Consider the following 16,786-nt stretch of genomic DNA (forward strand, 5'->3'; position numbering starts at 1 on the left):
CTGTAGGCAGTAAGGGAATTTGATTTTACATTTGCCTTAGTTTCCCACATTACCATGGCAAGCACTTAAATCCCTTTTCTTGGTTCTTGGGCAGCCAGGAGTGTCCGAGGAATATCACCCATATTCCACCTGGGGGGTGGGGGTGCTGTTAGACTGTATTTTGCCCTCAGCTTGCCCCACGCTCCCTCATCAACTAGAGAAAACCCAAATCTTGGCTACCTTTCCCCAGGTCCTTACCAATCTGTGACATGACAAAGGAAGTAAAATCTAGGGATCCAAAGAAGAGGCCTTCTTGCTGAGACTTTGAATGTAGATAGTCTCCATAGGCTACTTCCTGCCTCTCATTTGGAACCTAATGATCCAGGTGGGGTTTCTGAGAGTGCAGGTCAACAGCTCTTCTCTGGCTGGTTGGAAAAGACCAATCTGAAAAGTGGGTGATCCAGTGAGTGAGAGACACTGGCTTCAAAGCAGGACCCTTTTTAACAGAATGAAGTGTTCGCCTAGTTCTCTTTCCCCATCAAAAACTACATTCCTTACTCTTGTTAGAGCACAACTGAAATGTAGAGGGTGGAGAGCACATTATGAGGAGGTGATAGTGTTAGAATTTAATTTTTTCTCTTGATGGAATCGTTTTCATGTGCTTTTGGTTGGCCTATCATGCTTCTAACAATCGTGTTTTCCCTTGGGTTCCAGAGATAAGTGAGTAGGTACGTCTCCTACCACCGTTCTTTGTGGCACTTGATCACCATGTCACAGTTTGAATTCCTTCTCCCAAATCACAGGTCCTCACTTTAGGGAACGATTGGGGGTGGGAATAGGGTTGAGAGCCATGCATTTCTGAGGCCAACAGGAGTGAATTTGCAAGGGTTTGTAACCAGGAGGGGATACCACTTCCCAAAAGAATATGTCTTCATTAGGAAATACTTGTTTTTATTCTTGAAGTTTTACTGCTAAAATGGTGCTGCCAACGTTGAATATTTTCTCATCTTTTGATAGCATTAAAATCATGTGTCATAATCCATAAAGCAAATCCAGGGAACAGCTACTAAAACACAGATCCATTTTATTAAAAATCTATGAATATAGTGCTTACATTTTATTGAAATTAAGGTTTTGCAGCAAATATATTAGTAGTGGAACATTTGAAATAGATACAGAGAAATCATTTTTCATTAAGTAGCACGTTTAAAAACTGACTAAACTGGATTACTTTGATGCCAATCTACCTGTGCACACAGCAAAGTTAATGTCAAGAAGTATTCAATAGAATTATTAAATTTTAGGAAGACAGTTCTCTGTGGTGGAAAATAGGAATTGGTTATGTCACAAAGTACAATGTAATTTTTCCCTCCAACATAGTGTCTTCCTCTAAAATAGCTTTATGCGGGGGGGTGCCTGGGTGGCTCAGTTGGTTGAGCGTCTGACTCTTGGTTTTGGCCCAGCTCATGATCTCACGGTTTTGTGGGTTCGGGCCCCACACTGGGCTCTGTGCTGACAGCATGGAACCTGCTAGGGATTCTCTCTCTCCCTCTCTCTCTGCCCCTCCTCCACTCATGCTGTCTCTGTCCCTCTCAAAAATAAAGTTAAAAAAAATAGCTTTATGTGGTAACAAGAAAAGTTAGATTTCCCATAGTATATATATCTGAATGCCAGTTCCTTTTTCTATTAAAGGAACAATTCAGAAATTATTGGCAACAAAACGATCTACTGTGCAAGCACTAATTTCTTGTAAAACTAGCGTGCCGAAGAACTGAAGGTGTGTGTGTGTGTGTGTGTGTGTGTGCGTGTGTGTGCGTTACAGACATTAAAGTGCAGAGCATATATACCCTCACCACTGTTTACATACTGGATACATCTGTGTTTCAGAGAGACCTGCATCTCCTTGCATACATGTATTTCACGTGCACTGTAACACATGAAGAGATTTGCTTCCTGATATATTGTTCAGCCTCCCCAAAACAATAGGTAAGTTGCACTTGTAAATGATCTGTGAGTAGTGTTTTGAGGGCAGCTGGAAGCAAACCTGGTTTGCTGTCACGACTATCGGTCAGTGATTGTGTTTTGCGCTTTGATAATAAGCATCTTTTTTATGTGGAAAGTATCAGTCATCAAGTTCACAATTCTTCCCTATTTGAAATATGGTGTGTGTTGTTCCTCAATGTTGACTATATGCCTGGATTCGGATGACCGGTAAATATGCCTGCCTGTGTTTTCAGAATTTTCACAGAGTGGACACAATTTTCCTTGAGAAAGCAATCCATTTCTCTTGAGACAGATTAAATTATAATCTGCATATTTTTAGTTTTTAATTTCCTTCCCAATCTTGATAGTTAAATTCTTCGTATCCTTCAGCCAGTAATTCAGAATCTCTTTTCCTGATTATCTGGAAGAGAAATAGTTTCAAGAGCTTACGAAATGCCATCTGAGGTCAAATCAATATTTCATTCTAATATTGCCTCTGCTGGTGTTTGAAAGAGTATGCTTGCCATTTAGGATATCTTCTTTGAAAGGTTTGGGGATGCCCTCCAAAATATTCCTAACTTTATAACCTAGTAGGAATGTATTCCATCTCTTCTTAAACCCATTTAGATTCTCAGGCTGAAGCATCTCTTAGAGCAGAGGGGGCAGTTTGTGAATTAAAGTCACCACCTTCCCTTCCAACCTCAGCAAACATGATTATTCCATGCTGCTGCTTCATTTGAAATGTGGTCCTTAAATCTACCTGGCGCTCTAGGATTTACTTAGTGTTTGCTTCATCCTGGACATTTTATTAATAGCAGACATGGTGTTTCGTTGTCATTTTATGGCTCAAGACTGAACTTCCTCTGTCTTTCCAATTTCCTTTGTTTCAGGAAATAAATACGGCACACATTATTCCCGTGTGCACCTGGCTACATGGAATTATGATTAGTATTTGGTGTGGTTGCCTCAGCATCCTTGATTGTATATTGATGGTAATAACTTGTTTCAAGTATAAGCTTTGATGTGTTTGTTTCCATCCAACACTATAGATTTCGGGTAGAGTGGGAACTGGCTGATTATCACTCACTTTTACAAAACATCAAAGACTAGGTACAATTTTTGAAACTAGGCAATTTTAGGATAAAAGTTGTCCAAGGTATTTTCTCAGAAGGTATGTTTTTTAATCTCTATATTTAACCTGGTTAGAGATAAGTTATTTCCCTTTGTAAAACAGAATTATTTTAGTCAAATAAGTTGGATGAATACTTTGAAAGGGATACCTAGGACACTGGAAGGAATATTTGAGGATGAAATTATAGGAATTTTTGAAGTTACCCATTGTTCACAAATCATGTGTCTTCTATATATTTCTCTACATAAATTTTTGCTTTCGCTCATTGTTTGAAATCAAAAGAAGATACAAGAATATGCATAAAATGATTCAGTTCCAAGAATATGAGTTATTATGAAAATTTCAACCTGTTGCAATACATTTGATAAATGGCATGTATATCTTTATAAGAAAAAGTGAATAAAATACTTGGCTTGTTTTTCTGTTATTTTATTATTTTGTCTACACATTTCAGATAATGCCAGCCCTCTGTCTCTATCTTCCTTGCACCAACAAATCCCCTTACAATACCCCCTGCCCTTACGTACTCAATTAAAAAGCCCGGCAAATAAAGGCAAAGTGCTCTTTCTTATCTCTCTTTAAAACAAAAGTCAGACCTAGAAATAGTTTAAATTTTCTTAAAAATTCAGTAAAACCAACATGTAAAAGTATTACTTTACCTTGTTATTTTGCTGACGTTGGAATTTTTTAACACTAGTTTTGTATGCTTGATTTTTAGAGTGACCTGGTGACCTACAAAAGAAAGCAAAAATATGGTATTTTATTTCCTGGGCTTATCAACATTGAGAGCAACTACAACTTCCTACTATTTTCGTTTTAAAATGATGACAACAATGAAAATGGATCGCCCATTTTTGCAGGTGCTGCCAGTGAGAGTTGAAGAAGTGTGCTCTCTGCTTCTGCCCCTGATTCTCACCTCCCAGTTGGCTCACCGTTCTTGGGCAGTGGTCTCGGAAAGCCTGAACAGAGCTCGAGAGAAAGATGAGGGATAACTTCATCTCGCAAAAAGTGGAATTATTTCTTTTCTGAGTTATTTTTACAGTCGTGAGTCGTGGTTGTTGAACAACAACCACGTGTAATGACATTTGTTTGTACAATTTAAAAACAAAAGTTACTTTATAATTTGATGTATATAATTCCACATTTTTTAACATACATATTATACAATTTCTGATGGTAGTGTATACACCTTTTGCACCTTGCCCTTTCCTTCTCTACATTATAAAATGGGTATAATATTTGGGGGATGTTCTGTGACATATATTCATTCCCTTATCAGTAAACTGTTTTCTTTCTCCCAATATTCTGTCCATAATAATTTCAGGGAAAGGCGTAGAGATGGTATCACTATAGGAGGAAGGAAGCTGCTATCCTGGAGGTGTAGTCTGAGGAAATAAGTTCCTTGTTCTTCAGCATGTTTGGTTCCTACTTGCCCTGGTTGGGTGATTTGGAGGCTCTGAGAATACTAAGGGATGTGTAGGTGTGTGGGGTCAGAACTGAGAGATCACAGGTAAGGTAAATATGAGGATAGAGGCTTTCCACAGGGCCTGGTGAGGCAGGGAGAGTCTCCACCCCCCCCCCCTCCCCACTCCCCATACATCTAGATACCATCTTGGAGAAAGGATAGGAAGGGAAAAGATTTTTAAGGCTGATTATATATTCCAAAGGAACTGAGTTGCCTAAAGTGATTGCTTCAATTGTTAATCAGATGAAGTTTTAAAAATTGGATTGGACTATATTAAACTCTAACTCCTCCCTCTCTTGGCTCCTCCCCTCACCCCCACTCCTTCTCCATCCAGTGGAGAAAGTGCTCCTAAGGGAGTTAGGAACAGCTACAAGAGATGAAAAATGGACCCCTCCCCCATCTGAGGTGTAGCAAGTGAGTAAATCTGGGATCTTACTGTAGTAAGACAAGTACTTCCTTATTATAAAAATCTCCTCAGAGATGTCACTTTGCATCATCATTTCCTTAATCTGGCTCCTGTATTAGGAGCCTATTAAATTAGGCCCATTAAGTTGAAGGACAAAGTGAAAAGTTTTAGATCTGAGGAGGAAAAGTCATAATTTATTCACTATTAGATCTAAGATTTGTATTTTTGGAATATGTATAATAATAATTGTGATTAATGAAAGTCAAACTCATTAAGCTTTTAAAAAAGAGACCTTTGAAAATGAAAATTTTGTTTATTCTTGGGAGAATTTTTGCCAAGTTCCATACAACTGAATCTATCTACAGAACATCTACAATTGAAGGAAAGGAAAAACGTATGGAGTACAGTCATAAATACTGAATGGAGGAAAAGAAGGAAGAATAAAGGTGAAAATACAATGAATGAAGGCTTGGCAGTGGAATGACAAAGAAAACAAACTGAAAATGTTTGTTGTAACTCAATGGACTCATCTGTTCAGCACGGCTCTTGCCCTCAGTACAATTTCCCATCTCTCCCTTCATTTTCAGGTAGACTAACAAAATCGCAGCTGAGTTTACAATTCTTGAGAGGGTGCTGCTTTCGGTGTTATATCACTTTCATGTCCTCCACCGATGTGCTTCTGCGTTTGGGCTTGCATTCCAGACAGGGAATCTAAGGTTGTGTTTAGGGGGCTGCCCTTTGTGGATAATCATCAACCAGCTCCAACCATGCTAGAGGCAGGGTTGTTTACCCCAAAGAGTGTCTAATTTATCCCTCACTTAAACCAGTGGATGTATTCTGATTATCCCCCTTATCTGAATGAGAAATTTGAGGTTTAAGGTTGCCCAAGGTCACTAGTTGGGGTAGAGCTGGAATTAGAATTCCAAAGCCTCCAGACTTCATCACTGTCTTTGTCTATGGTTGATAAGGTCTTAAATTGTCATGTAAGTAAACCTCATATACGTAAACTGTCAGAGTCACATAAACGGTGGCATCCTGTGAGGAGCAGGAGGAGGTGGCGAGGATCCAGGGGGGCCCCTCAGCACCACTATACTCAGGGGTCTTCCACGCTGAGTGTCTGAGGCAGCACGCAAGGGCAATGGGAATTGTCCTCATGCTGAGGAGATCCGAGTTTAGCATTTAACACTGAGCAATTCTTGAGGCATCTGGGTGGCCCAGTCGGTTAAGCGTCTGACTTCGGGTCAGGTCATGATCTCGTGGTCTGTGAGTTCGAGATCCACATTGGGCTCTGAGCTTTCACAAGCCCAGCATCAGGTTCTGTGCTGACCGCTCAGAGCCTGAAGCCTGCTTTGGATTCTGTGTCTCCTGCTCTCTCTGTTCCTCCTCTGCTCATGCTTTCTCTCTCTCTCTCTCTCAAAAATAAACATTAAGAAAAAAAAATAACACTGAGCAGTTCTTCTTTCCACTGTTAACTGGAATAGTAGCTGAGTGCATCTGTCATTCCACATATGCGCTATGCTTTTCCTTACATCTTTGAGTGAACCATACAAAATTGCCAATATTTGATGATTTGTTAACTGACAGAATGGTAATGCCACACAGTTGAACCTACTATAAGTACATAGTTTAATTATTAGGTTATTACATAAACAAGGTCTATTATTCTGCAATTTACTTTTCTCATTTAATCAAATGTCTTTTTTTTTTTCCTTATAGCAGCTCCAGTAGAGCTATATCATTGCTTTCTAACTGCTGTGTTCCTTAGTGACTGACACACTATGCATGATTTAACTCTTTCTCCATAGATGGGCATGATTCAAAGCAATGATGCTGCAAACATTTCTATAAACATATCTTAGTGCACAAATGCAGTCATTTTTGTAGGAATAATTGTCTAAAAGTAGAGTATCTGAATCAAATGAAAACTTTTATGGATACTAACAAATATTTCTTGATAAAAGGTTTTTCTAATTTATAGATCCACCAGCAACGCTTGATAAACTCGTTTTCCCTGGAGGTGCCTGGGTGGCTCAGTCGGTTAAGCACCTGACTCATGATTTCCGCTCAGGTCATGATCTCACGGTTCGTGGGTTGGAGCCCCGCGTCGGACTCTGTGCTGAGAGCTCAGAGCCTGGAGCCTGCTTTGGATTCTGTGTCTCCCTCTCTCTCTCTCTCTGCCCCTCCCCTGCTCGCACTCTGTCTCTCTCTCTTTCTCTCAAAAATAAAATAAACATTAAAAAAAAAAAAGAACTCATTTTCCCTGACGTTACCCATACTGGATATTATTATTTATTTATTTATTTATTTATTTTTACCAAACTCACAAACTCACAAATGCTATCTCTATTGTTTTTGGATTTCCCTGATTATAGTGAGAGTGAGCATCTTTTCCTACATTTTCTTGGTCATCTGGATTTCTTATATGAGTTTTTAAGATATAAAATAGGTTGTAAATATTTTTCTCCCACCTTCTTAATATGTTAATTTTATTTGTGGTGACTTTTTTCCTGTAGAAATCCTCTTCTTAATGTCATCTGGGATTGGTATCTTAATTAGGGAAGGTTTTTTTTTTTAAGCCCAGGATTATTAGAAATGTTTTTAAAGATAGTTTTCCTCAATTTTCAGAGTTTTGATTTTAGATTTGAATCTTTGATATAGAATTGATCTGTGTAAAAAGTAATTTTATTTTTTTCTAAATAGAAGGTCAAATTGTACTCTAACCATTATTGACCAGTCCATACTTTCCACTGATTTGAAATGCTCATTAAAATAAATTCCAGTGCCTGTGTGGCTCAGTCGATTAAGTGTCCAACTTTGGCCCAGATCATGATCTCACATTTCATGAGTTTGAGCCCCGCACTGTGGTCTCTGCTATCAGCGTAGAGCCTGCCTGTCTCCCTCTCTCTCTGCCCTTCCCCGTTCCCCCCCCACCCCACCAAAAATAAATAAACATTAAAAAACTCCCTAAATATAAGGATCTATTTGGGTCTTATATTTATTCTGTGTATTTATTGTCCTAGTGTTCTAAATATTATTTTATGTATTATTCTCTTACAGAGAAATCTCTCCATTATTGTACTTCCAAGATTTTCTGTTGTTCATTTTCACTTCTGGAGGATTTTAGGAACAATGTCAGATTCCATTTAGAATCCTGTTGTGATTTTAAGTGAGATTAACCTGGAGAAAGTTGACAGCATTATCGTAACCCTCGCTCATCTGAATGGACATTCTGTGCTTTATGTTCTTTGTAAAGATGCTTTATAAACGTAATTTCATATGCCCCCTGCAGGAACCCAAAAGGTTTGATTAGTCTAAAAAAGGTTTGATTCAATGAGGGAATAGAAATTCTGAGAAGTAATTGGTTCAAGGTCACTTGATTAGTAAATTGCTAAGCCAAAATTTTAATCACAATTTGGCTCCAGAATATTGCTTCTTAACCATTATTGGATAGTTGTCTTTAATGTGTCTTTAACTTTAAAAGAACAGGGTTATGTTTCAAGAAGAGAAAGGCTAAATCTTTCTAGGTTCTTTTTTTTAAGTTTATTTATTTTGACAGAGAGAGAGAGAGAGCAGGGGAGGGGCAGAGAGAGATGGAGAAAGAGAATCTAAGCAGGTTCCCTGCTGTCAGGCAGAGCCCAACGTGCAGCTCCATCTCACAACTGAGATCATGACCCTAATGACTGAGCCACCCTGGCGCCCCTCTCTTGCTTCTTTATTGAGTGAGGAACTGATGGCCATGAGCTCCGTGGTGGGAAGTTAGAGACTGTGGCCACTAGATGAGTAAGAGGACAGTTTTAAAAAAAAAACCATGATGATCTACTAAAGATAGGGGTACAAGGTGGTCTAAAAGCCTGAGGAAATGTTCAGGTGTGTGTATTTGGAAACTCATGACTAGGAAAGTGAGACAGGCTCACGAAGAAACTCTCCGAGGTCAGAGTGCACAGTGTGGACCTTATCTGGGTATCACAGGATTTGGAGAAGAATCGGGAGGCTTCATGTTCCCTGACCGTTCATAACGTCACCTACACCCTAAAGCCTGGGTCATGAATCCCTACTCTTTTTCCCTCTTCTTAAGAGCTTCTCTTAACCTTTCTGTTGGAAATAAAGATTGACTAAATGCAGCAGACCTAAAGAAAGGACTACTATGTAATCATTAAAGATGACGGTACGGAAAATATTTAATGCCATGGGGGGATGTTCTAAGTACAAAAGCTGAGTATAAAACCAGAAGCCAGTCTGATTCCATTTTGCTTTAGAACATTCTATGTAAACATTCTGTATAAACATATACATCAAAAGATAATAATAGCTAATAAGGTGAATATCACATGATTTTTTATCTTCTTGCTCATAATTCTGTATATTTTCCAAATTTATTATGATGAAAACTGTCTTTACAAATAGGGGGAAAAAAAACAAATACACACACACGCAGGCACACACATGCACACACACCTCAACACCAATTAAGGTGGTACCCCCAGACGTACTGCATCAAAAGAGAGCCTAGCAGGGTCCAGCCAGGTGTTTGAATAAGTCCTCCTCTGGAAGATTTGATGTTCACTGGAGATTGAGAACCATGTGAGTTTAAAGGGCCATATGCATTCATTCTAATGACAGGTTTCTCAAGATCAAGAGTAACAAATCCTTGGGTCTATAAAGTTACTGTACTTGACCTACCTGCACGGAGCTCCCTTTCCCTGGATGACCTCACATCCCTCTATGGGGGTGCAGAGGCCAGAGTCCCGGCGGTCCAGGCGCGCCTGGCTCTCATATCCTGGTCTGCAGCGACACTCTGCTTCTTTGGTCCACTCATTTTTTACACACTGGGCAAATTCGCCACAGGCCAGGAATTTGCAAGGGTCTGCTTGATCAGCTGTAAGATATGGGACAGATTTAAAACAATTTTTTTTAATGTTTATTTATTTTTGACAGAGAGACAGAGCATGAGTGGGGGAGGGGCAGAGAGAGAGGGAGACACAGCATCCCAAGCAGGCTCCAGGCTCTGAGCTGTCAGCACAGAGCCCGGGTATGGGATGGATTTTAATGAATGCATGGATTCCTGAGCAGTGGAACAGGCAGAAGTCAAAGGCAAGAGACCAAATATATTTGCCATCACTCCATTTTGGACTGGTTTGTACAGCAGTGATAACAGACTGGAATGAAAAGGGAAACACACATTTCTGTATCTGAGTTTATGACAATGATAACATATTTACTCTGAATATAATCATGAACAAACTTGGTGGTGCATCGGAATCAACTAGAGGCCTTGTGAAACAGATTCCTGGCCCCAGCCTCAGAGTTTCTGATGCAAAGGGTTTGGGATGGGGGCTGAGAATCTGTAGGTCTAGGGAGGTCACAGGTGATGCTGATGCATCTGATCTGGAGAGCACACTTTGAGAACCACTGCAGTAGAGAATTAAGGTTTTTTGTTAGGTTTTTAAAGTAAGCATTTTCTGCAGCAATGAGTTACGAAAGTATATATTTAAGATCAGGTGTATACCTTGTAAAGTAGTCAAGTAGTCGTTTATGTGGACAGTTCTGAGAACTCAGGACAAGTTACTGCTTTAAAAAATATCTTTCTCTTAGTCCCTTGCTGATCCCTCTGGCCCCAGTGTTAGAGATCTTTCCTTTGGGTTAATCATTTTTCCTCTATTAAAATTCAAGTGGATCTCTAGTTTCTGTTTTTTTTTTGTTTTGTTTTGTTTTGTCACTGTTCTCTTTTACTTTAAATTCTGTAGCTGTGTCTCAATTTTTTTTTTTTTTTTTGTAAATGAGAATCTCAGAGTATTTAGCTCAGAAGGCCTGTGGCCCCTGCCAGCTCTTCCCTGTTTTTATAGAGCTAAGCACACTGAGCTCTCAGGCAGAGAGGCAAATGGCCTGAGTCCCCCAATGCTGATGGCAGAACCAGCCTCTGGGCCGAAGACACTTCTTCCTTCTGCCCTGGAAGGAGCTCCTGCTGAATTACAGCAGCCATTTATCTTTCAGATTGTTCTTTCAAAAGGAACACACTCCATGCAAGGAGCTAAGGCACAGGTAGCCATGCATAAAGCTATTCTTCCAAGAAGCCTAGGGGAAGGTAAGAAATACATATAGATATTTCTATAGGAAAAGCCCCGTACCTTGTCCACTGTAAGAGCTGTAAGATGAGCTCCAAATACAGGTTAGAGAAGAGATCGTTGTTTCAATTATTTAAAGTGAGTTGCATTTGTATGCCCAAAGACTAGGAAAGGCATTCCAGCTGGACCCAGCAGCATCAACAGAGGCATAGAGGAGGGAGAGCAACAGATATGAGAAAAGAGAGCCAGGAAAGCCCAGTTTGGAGGCAGCAAAACCTTGTGGACTGGAAGGAAGGGAACTAAGACTGGAAAGGTAAGTTAAGGTCAAACTCTGGTAGGTCTTGGATGCCATGCTAAGGAATTTGGACTCTCCAGGCAGGTGGGAGCCATGGAGGATTTCTGGGCAAGGGAAGGGTATGATCAGAATTGTGCATTAGAAGACATGTGAACACAACTTAGAACTGTCAGAATTAGGATGATTTCAGTGATCATCTTGTCCTGTATTCCCCAAGTGGGAACATTTGCAGAACTCTAAGTCAGCAGGATTTAATAGTTTTTATACTAGAAAGAGGTTGGTGGCTAAATAAGTACTTTTTGTTTTTGTTCTTTGTTTTCTAATGCAGGGTGAAATAAATGTAACAGGTTTCTTTCTCTTTCCCTTGTTTCTCTTTCTCTTTCTTCCCTCCAATCTCACCCTCTTCTCCTTTTACTTTTAAATCTCTTTAGGGTCATTAATAAGCTAATGTCTATTGTGAATCTTCAAGTGGAGAAGAACATAGTCAGCTGCTTTGCCGAATTTACTGCCCACATAAGCTCTGTGTAGGGTCACTGGGGGGACATGGCATGGGGTGAGAATTCCAATAAACCCCTTCATTCACTAGCCTGATCCAGCGCCTCCCTGTGGTGGAAGAAGTGATAGTAAGGTAGATTAATAAAACCAGCCCAAGCTGTGGGCATGAGTACTTCCTTGAAAACATATACCTGGGTCTCCCAGCAAGGTAGACAATGCTAGAAGACCTTACGTGAAGTTCTATTTCTCTGCAGCTTGAACAAACAGGCCTGACTACTGTGAACTGGCTTTCTCTGCTTCAAAGTTCCTAAAGTTGGCCATGTTGTGGGATCCTTGTCATTGTTTAGAAAATGATTCAGATTCACCCTGACAACCCAGGTGATTCACATCCAGGGCCTGGTTTAATAAATAACAGCTGTCAGCAACTTTACACTCAAGACTTTTAGTCTTGAAAACAGAAGCCAGGGAGGAATAGAGGCTCCACTTCCTTCTCTCTGCAGTGGAGAAATACACTAACTCAGAAAGCTGACTCAATGTACAGATTCTAGTCCTCTGAAGAGTAAAGCTGTGATAACCAAATGAGTTTCCCATTAAAAAAATATTACCGATTTACCGTAATTTCTTTTGGCCCTGCCCAACATTGTCTACACACCAGTAAGGCTGAACAGAATGCAATCAGGCAACGTTGGGGAAATAAATTTATCCAAATTTGGGGGCCCTGGATCAGATATATTTGAAGAACAAATGTACCTTGTTTATAAATAACTTGCTTTTCCCATGGTATTTATTCAGGACAGGTCTAGAGAGAAGTAGGAGACTTCAAATCACTGAGCTTAGTATTTGTTTGCTGTGTATACCTTCTTGGGTACTAAGACAACATTCACTGATTCAACAAATACCAACTGGGCCCTTCAAAATCTGCAGCAGTAAGAATTTCAGACAAACTAATTGCTTTAGATTTTTATTTTAGCCTTATATAAAATTTTACATGTTAGAGAGAATGTTAGAGCTGAAAGGTATTTTAGAACCTTCTCATGAATTTGTTCACTTTGCAGGTGAGGAAGCTGAGGCCCCAAAGTTGAGTGTTGCAAAGACCACGGGCTGTTTGTGTTGGTCATCTGCGTGAGGAGAAGTCCCAGGGAAGGAAAGAGCCAGGAGGGGGAGCCGTGGGACCACAGCAAGTAAAGGCAATTGCAGCGAGTTAGAATGGTACCAGAAGACACAGTATTTACAATACTAATTTGCAAAGCAGTCCATACCACTTCCATTATTATACCTTAAAAATACTTTTCCTTGGTGTGCTGATGGCCCTCTACTTACCACACTTGGAGGGGCACCTACAGCTTCAGGCTTCAGGCAAAGACTGAGAACTGGCTGTGAGCTGACTGTGGGAAGGAAGTGCCACGGAAGAGAAGAGACTGTATGATGAACAAAAGTTTAGTAGAAATTTCTTTTTTTTAAAAACTCTTTTCAATATTTACTTATTTATTTTTGAGAGAGACAGAGCATAAGCAGAGTAGGGGCAGAGAGAGAGACACACACACAGACTCTGAAGCAGGCTCCAGATCTGAACTGGGGCTCGAACTCATGAACCTCAAGATCATGATCTGAGCTGAAGTCAGATGCTTAATCCCCTGAACCACCCAGGTGTCCCTAGTAGAAATTTCTTAAGTAAAGCTTTCCCTATGTTTTATTTTCTTTCTTTGTCATATCTTAAAGACATTTCTCCTTAGAATGACGGACTCATTCATCATTCACTGTAGGCCACACGACTCTTTGCCTCCTCCTTAACACATCCCCAGTGCTTTGCACAAAACAAAAATAAAATCAGTCTGAACTTCTCGCTCTCTGTTCTTGATTTGGTCAATACTGATAATGTAAACATTATGTAGTAAAAACCTGAACTGCTCTGTTCTGAACACAATCTGTAGCTTGGAAAGAGAGAGTTCAAGGAGATTTGAGATCAACAGTTGATTAGGAAGAGAACAATTAGATGTCATTTTCTAGAAGAATATTTTCAAGTCATAATCAAGCTGTGTGTGGATTAGAGGAAGGGAAGTCTCCATGATTGGTGTATAGCCTAGTTGGTCTATAATTGCCCTAGCTTCCTGGATTTGCTTAAGCCCTCTTTAAATACATTATTTTTATGGTGGGCTCTATAGAGAGGTTTCTTCATGAGCCTGTATCATACCCACCAAGTATGACTTGGTGTAGCCCCTGGGCTTACTATAATTGCAAGCTGGCAAAATGACCTAATTTTCTGTCCTTCACGTAGGGAGCTCTTCTGCACAGCAAATTTGACAATCTCTGTCCAGGATACTTGGCCTTAGTGTGTTGAGCAGTGTCAGGGTCTGCGAGTTTGCAGATGGTGGGAAAGTTCCATGTCCATCCTGGCACCAAGAGGTCCTAAGCCTAGTCTTTAGCTTCCTATGTGGATACTAGAGGTAGTCAAGGCACTGTCATTCCATTTCAGGACTTGTTCCCAAAGTAGTCCTAGGGATCATGATCCTGCACTCCAGCTTCACCAGGAGTGCAGTGACAATGATTTACACAAACAGGGAGCTCACATTTATCTACAGCCATTTTGTGTTTGGCATTGTGTTGGGCACTTCAAACAAGTCTTCATTAATATTCACAACTTTCCTAAGTAGATACCACTGACCTCATTTTCATAAGCAAGAAAACTCAAGTCCATGTTAGCTAGTAAGTATAATCCCAGATTAACATCCACATGTCTGCTTACAACGTTCAGCTTTTGATATCATTCTAGTGGTTTTCAAATATGGGGTCTCCAGGAGAGACCTTAGGGCTCCAATGGGCGAACAAGGGATGGGGGCAGGCAAGCATGCCAGCATGTCCACTTGTACGGGTTTACATATCAGACTTCCACGAATGCTTTGAACAAAGGCTCTCTTAACTAAACCGAAGTTCAAACCATCGTCTGCCAAAACTCCTCCATTAGACAGAATGTTTCCTTGTACAAAGTACCGTCTGACACCACAATAACTCCACATTTGTTTCTGTTGCTAAAATGTAACAGCAATAAACATGGCTTGAAGTAAGTGAGCTGTCACATGGGGCTTGGAAATACTTGTATCATTCTGAGATTTCCAGTGTAAGCACATTTTATGTATTAGTTTCTTCCCTGGATTTGCTTATATAATGTCTTTCGTCTGTATGCCAAAGGTCCTGAAAAGCATTCCCAACTGGTTGTGGAGGAAGGATGTCCCCTAGCTCTTCATCATGTGATAAAAACCATTTAAATAAGTGTTCTTTGCCTGCAGGGAACACTTTGAGGAATTTTACAGTTCACATTAAAAGTCCTGTCCTCTCAATAGATGCTAAAAAAGCATTGGACAAAATACAGCATCCTTTTTTGATAAAAACCCTTAAAAAAGTAGGGATAGCAGGACCATATCTCAAGATCATAAAGGCCATAAATGAAAGTTCCACTGTTAATATCATCCTCAATGGGGAAAAACTGAGAACTTTCCCCCTAAAGGTCAGGAAGGATGTCCACTCTCACAACTGTTATTCAACATAGTGTTGGAAGTCCTAGCCTCAGCAATCAGACAACACAAATGAATAAGAGGCATCCAAATCGGCAAGAAGAAAGCCAAACTTTCACTCTTTGCAGATGACATGATACTCCATATGGAAAACCCAAAAGACTCCACCAAAAAACTTCTAGAGCTGATACATGAATTCAGCACAGTTGCAGGATATAAAATCCATGTATAGAAGTCAGTCGAATTTCAATACACCAACAATAAAGCAGCAGAGAGAGAAATCAAGGAATCAATCCCCTTTACGACTGCACCAAAAAACATAAAAAACCTAGGAATAAACCTAACCAAAGAGGTAAAAAAATCTATACACTGAAAACTATAGAAAGCTTAGGAAAGAAATTGAAGAAGACACACACAAAAAAATGGAAAAACAATCCATGCTCATGGATTGGAAGAAAAAATATTGTTACAATGTCAATACTACCCAAAGCAATCTACACATTCAATGCAATCCCTATCAAAATAATACCAGGATTCTTCACAGAGCTGGAACAAACAATCCTAATATTGGTGTGGAACCAGAAAACACCCTGAATAGTCAAAGTAATGTTCAAAAAGAAAACCAAAGGGGTGCCTGGGTGGCTCAGTTGGTTAAGCGTGTGACTTCGCTCAGGTCATGATCTCACAGTTCATGAGTTTGAGCCCTATATCGGGCTCTGTGCTGACAGCTTGGAGCCTGGAGCCTGCTTCAGATTCTGTGTCTCCCTCTCTTGCTGCCCCTCACCCGCTCACTCTCTGTCTCTTAAACATAAATAAACATTTAAAAAAAATTAAAAAAAAAAGAAAAGAAAAGAAAACCAAAGCTGGAGGCATCACAATTCTGGACTTCAAGCTGTATTACAAAGCTGTAATCGTCAAGACAGTCTGGCACAAAAACAGACACTCTGATCAATGAAACAGAATACAGAACCCAGAAATGGAGCCACAAAGATATGGCCAACTAATCTTTGAAAAAGCAGGAAAGAGTACCAATGGAATAAATTCTCTTCAGCAAGTGGTGCTGGGAGAACTGGACAGCGACATGCAGAAGAATGAACCTGGACCACTTTCTTACACCATACACAAAAATAAACTCAAAATGGATGAAAGACCTCAATGTAAGACAGGAAGCCATCAAAATCCTAGAGGAAAAAGAGGCAAAAATCTCTTTGGCTTTGGTGACAGCAACATCTTACTTGACATGTCTCCAGAGGCAAGGGAAACAACAAAAATGAACTATTGGGACCTCATCAAGATAACAAAGCAAAGGAAACAATCAGCAAAACTGAAGGGCAACTGATGGAATGTGAGAAGATATTTGCAAAGGACATATCAGATAAAGGGTTAGTATCCAAAATCTATAAAGAACTTAACAAACTCAACACGCAGAAAACAAATAATCCAGTGAAGAAATGAGCAAA

At 39.9% G+C, this 16,786-nt stretch overlaps 1 protein-coding gene across 3 annotated transcripts in view; it reads right to left on the reverse strand.

The window, feature by feature from the left end:
* Nucleotides 1-2,219: 2,219 nt before the first annotated feature.
* The window catches only part of IMPG1 (interphotoreceptor matrix proteoglycan 1), a 137,375-nt gene continuing 122,808 nt past the window's right edge, over nt 2,220-16,786 (reverse strand). For all 3 annotated transcript variants that reach the window (XM_045498833.1, XM_045498832.1, XM_045498831.1), the window contains 3 exons: nt 9,646-9,841; nt 3,754-3,826; nt 2,220-2,383 (listed from right to left, as the gene is read on the reverse strand). In XM_045498833.1, the coding sequence (XP_045354789.1) occupies nt 2,306-2,383; nt 3,754-3,826; nt 9,646-9,841 (347 nt within the window). In that variant the 3' untranslated portion in view covers nt 2,220-2,305. The remainder of the gene's footprint in view (nt 2,384-3,753; nt 3,827-9,645; nt 9,842-16,786) is intronic.

Source organism: Leopardus geoffroyi, chromosome B2, assembly GCF_018350155.1.
Source record: "Leopardus geoffroyi isolate Oge1 chromosome B2, O.geoffroyi_Oge1_pat1.0, whole genome shotgun sequence".
Taxonomy (NCBI): Eukaryota; Metazoa; Chordata; class Mammalia; order Carnivora; family Felidae; genus Leopardus; species Leopardus geoffroyi.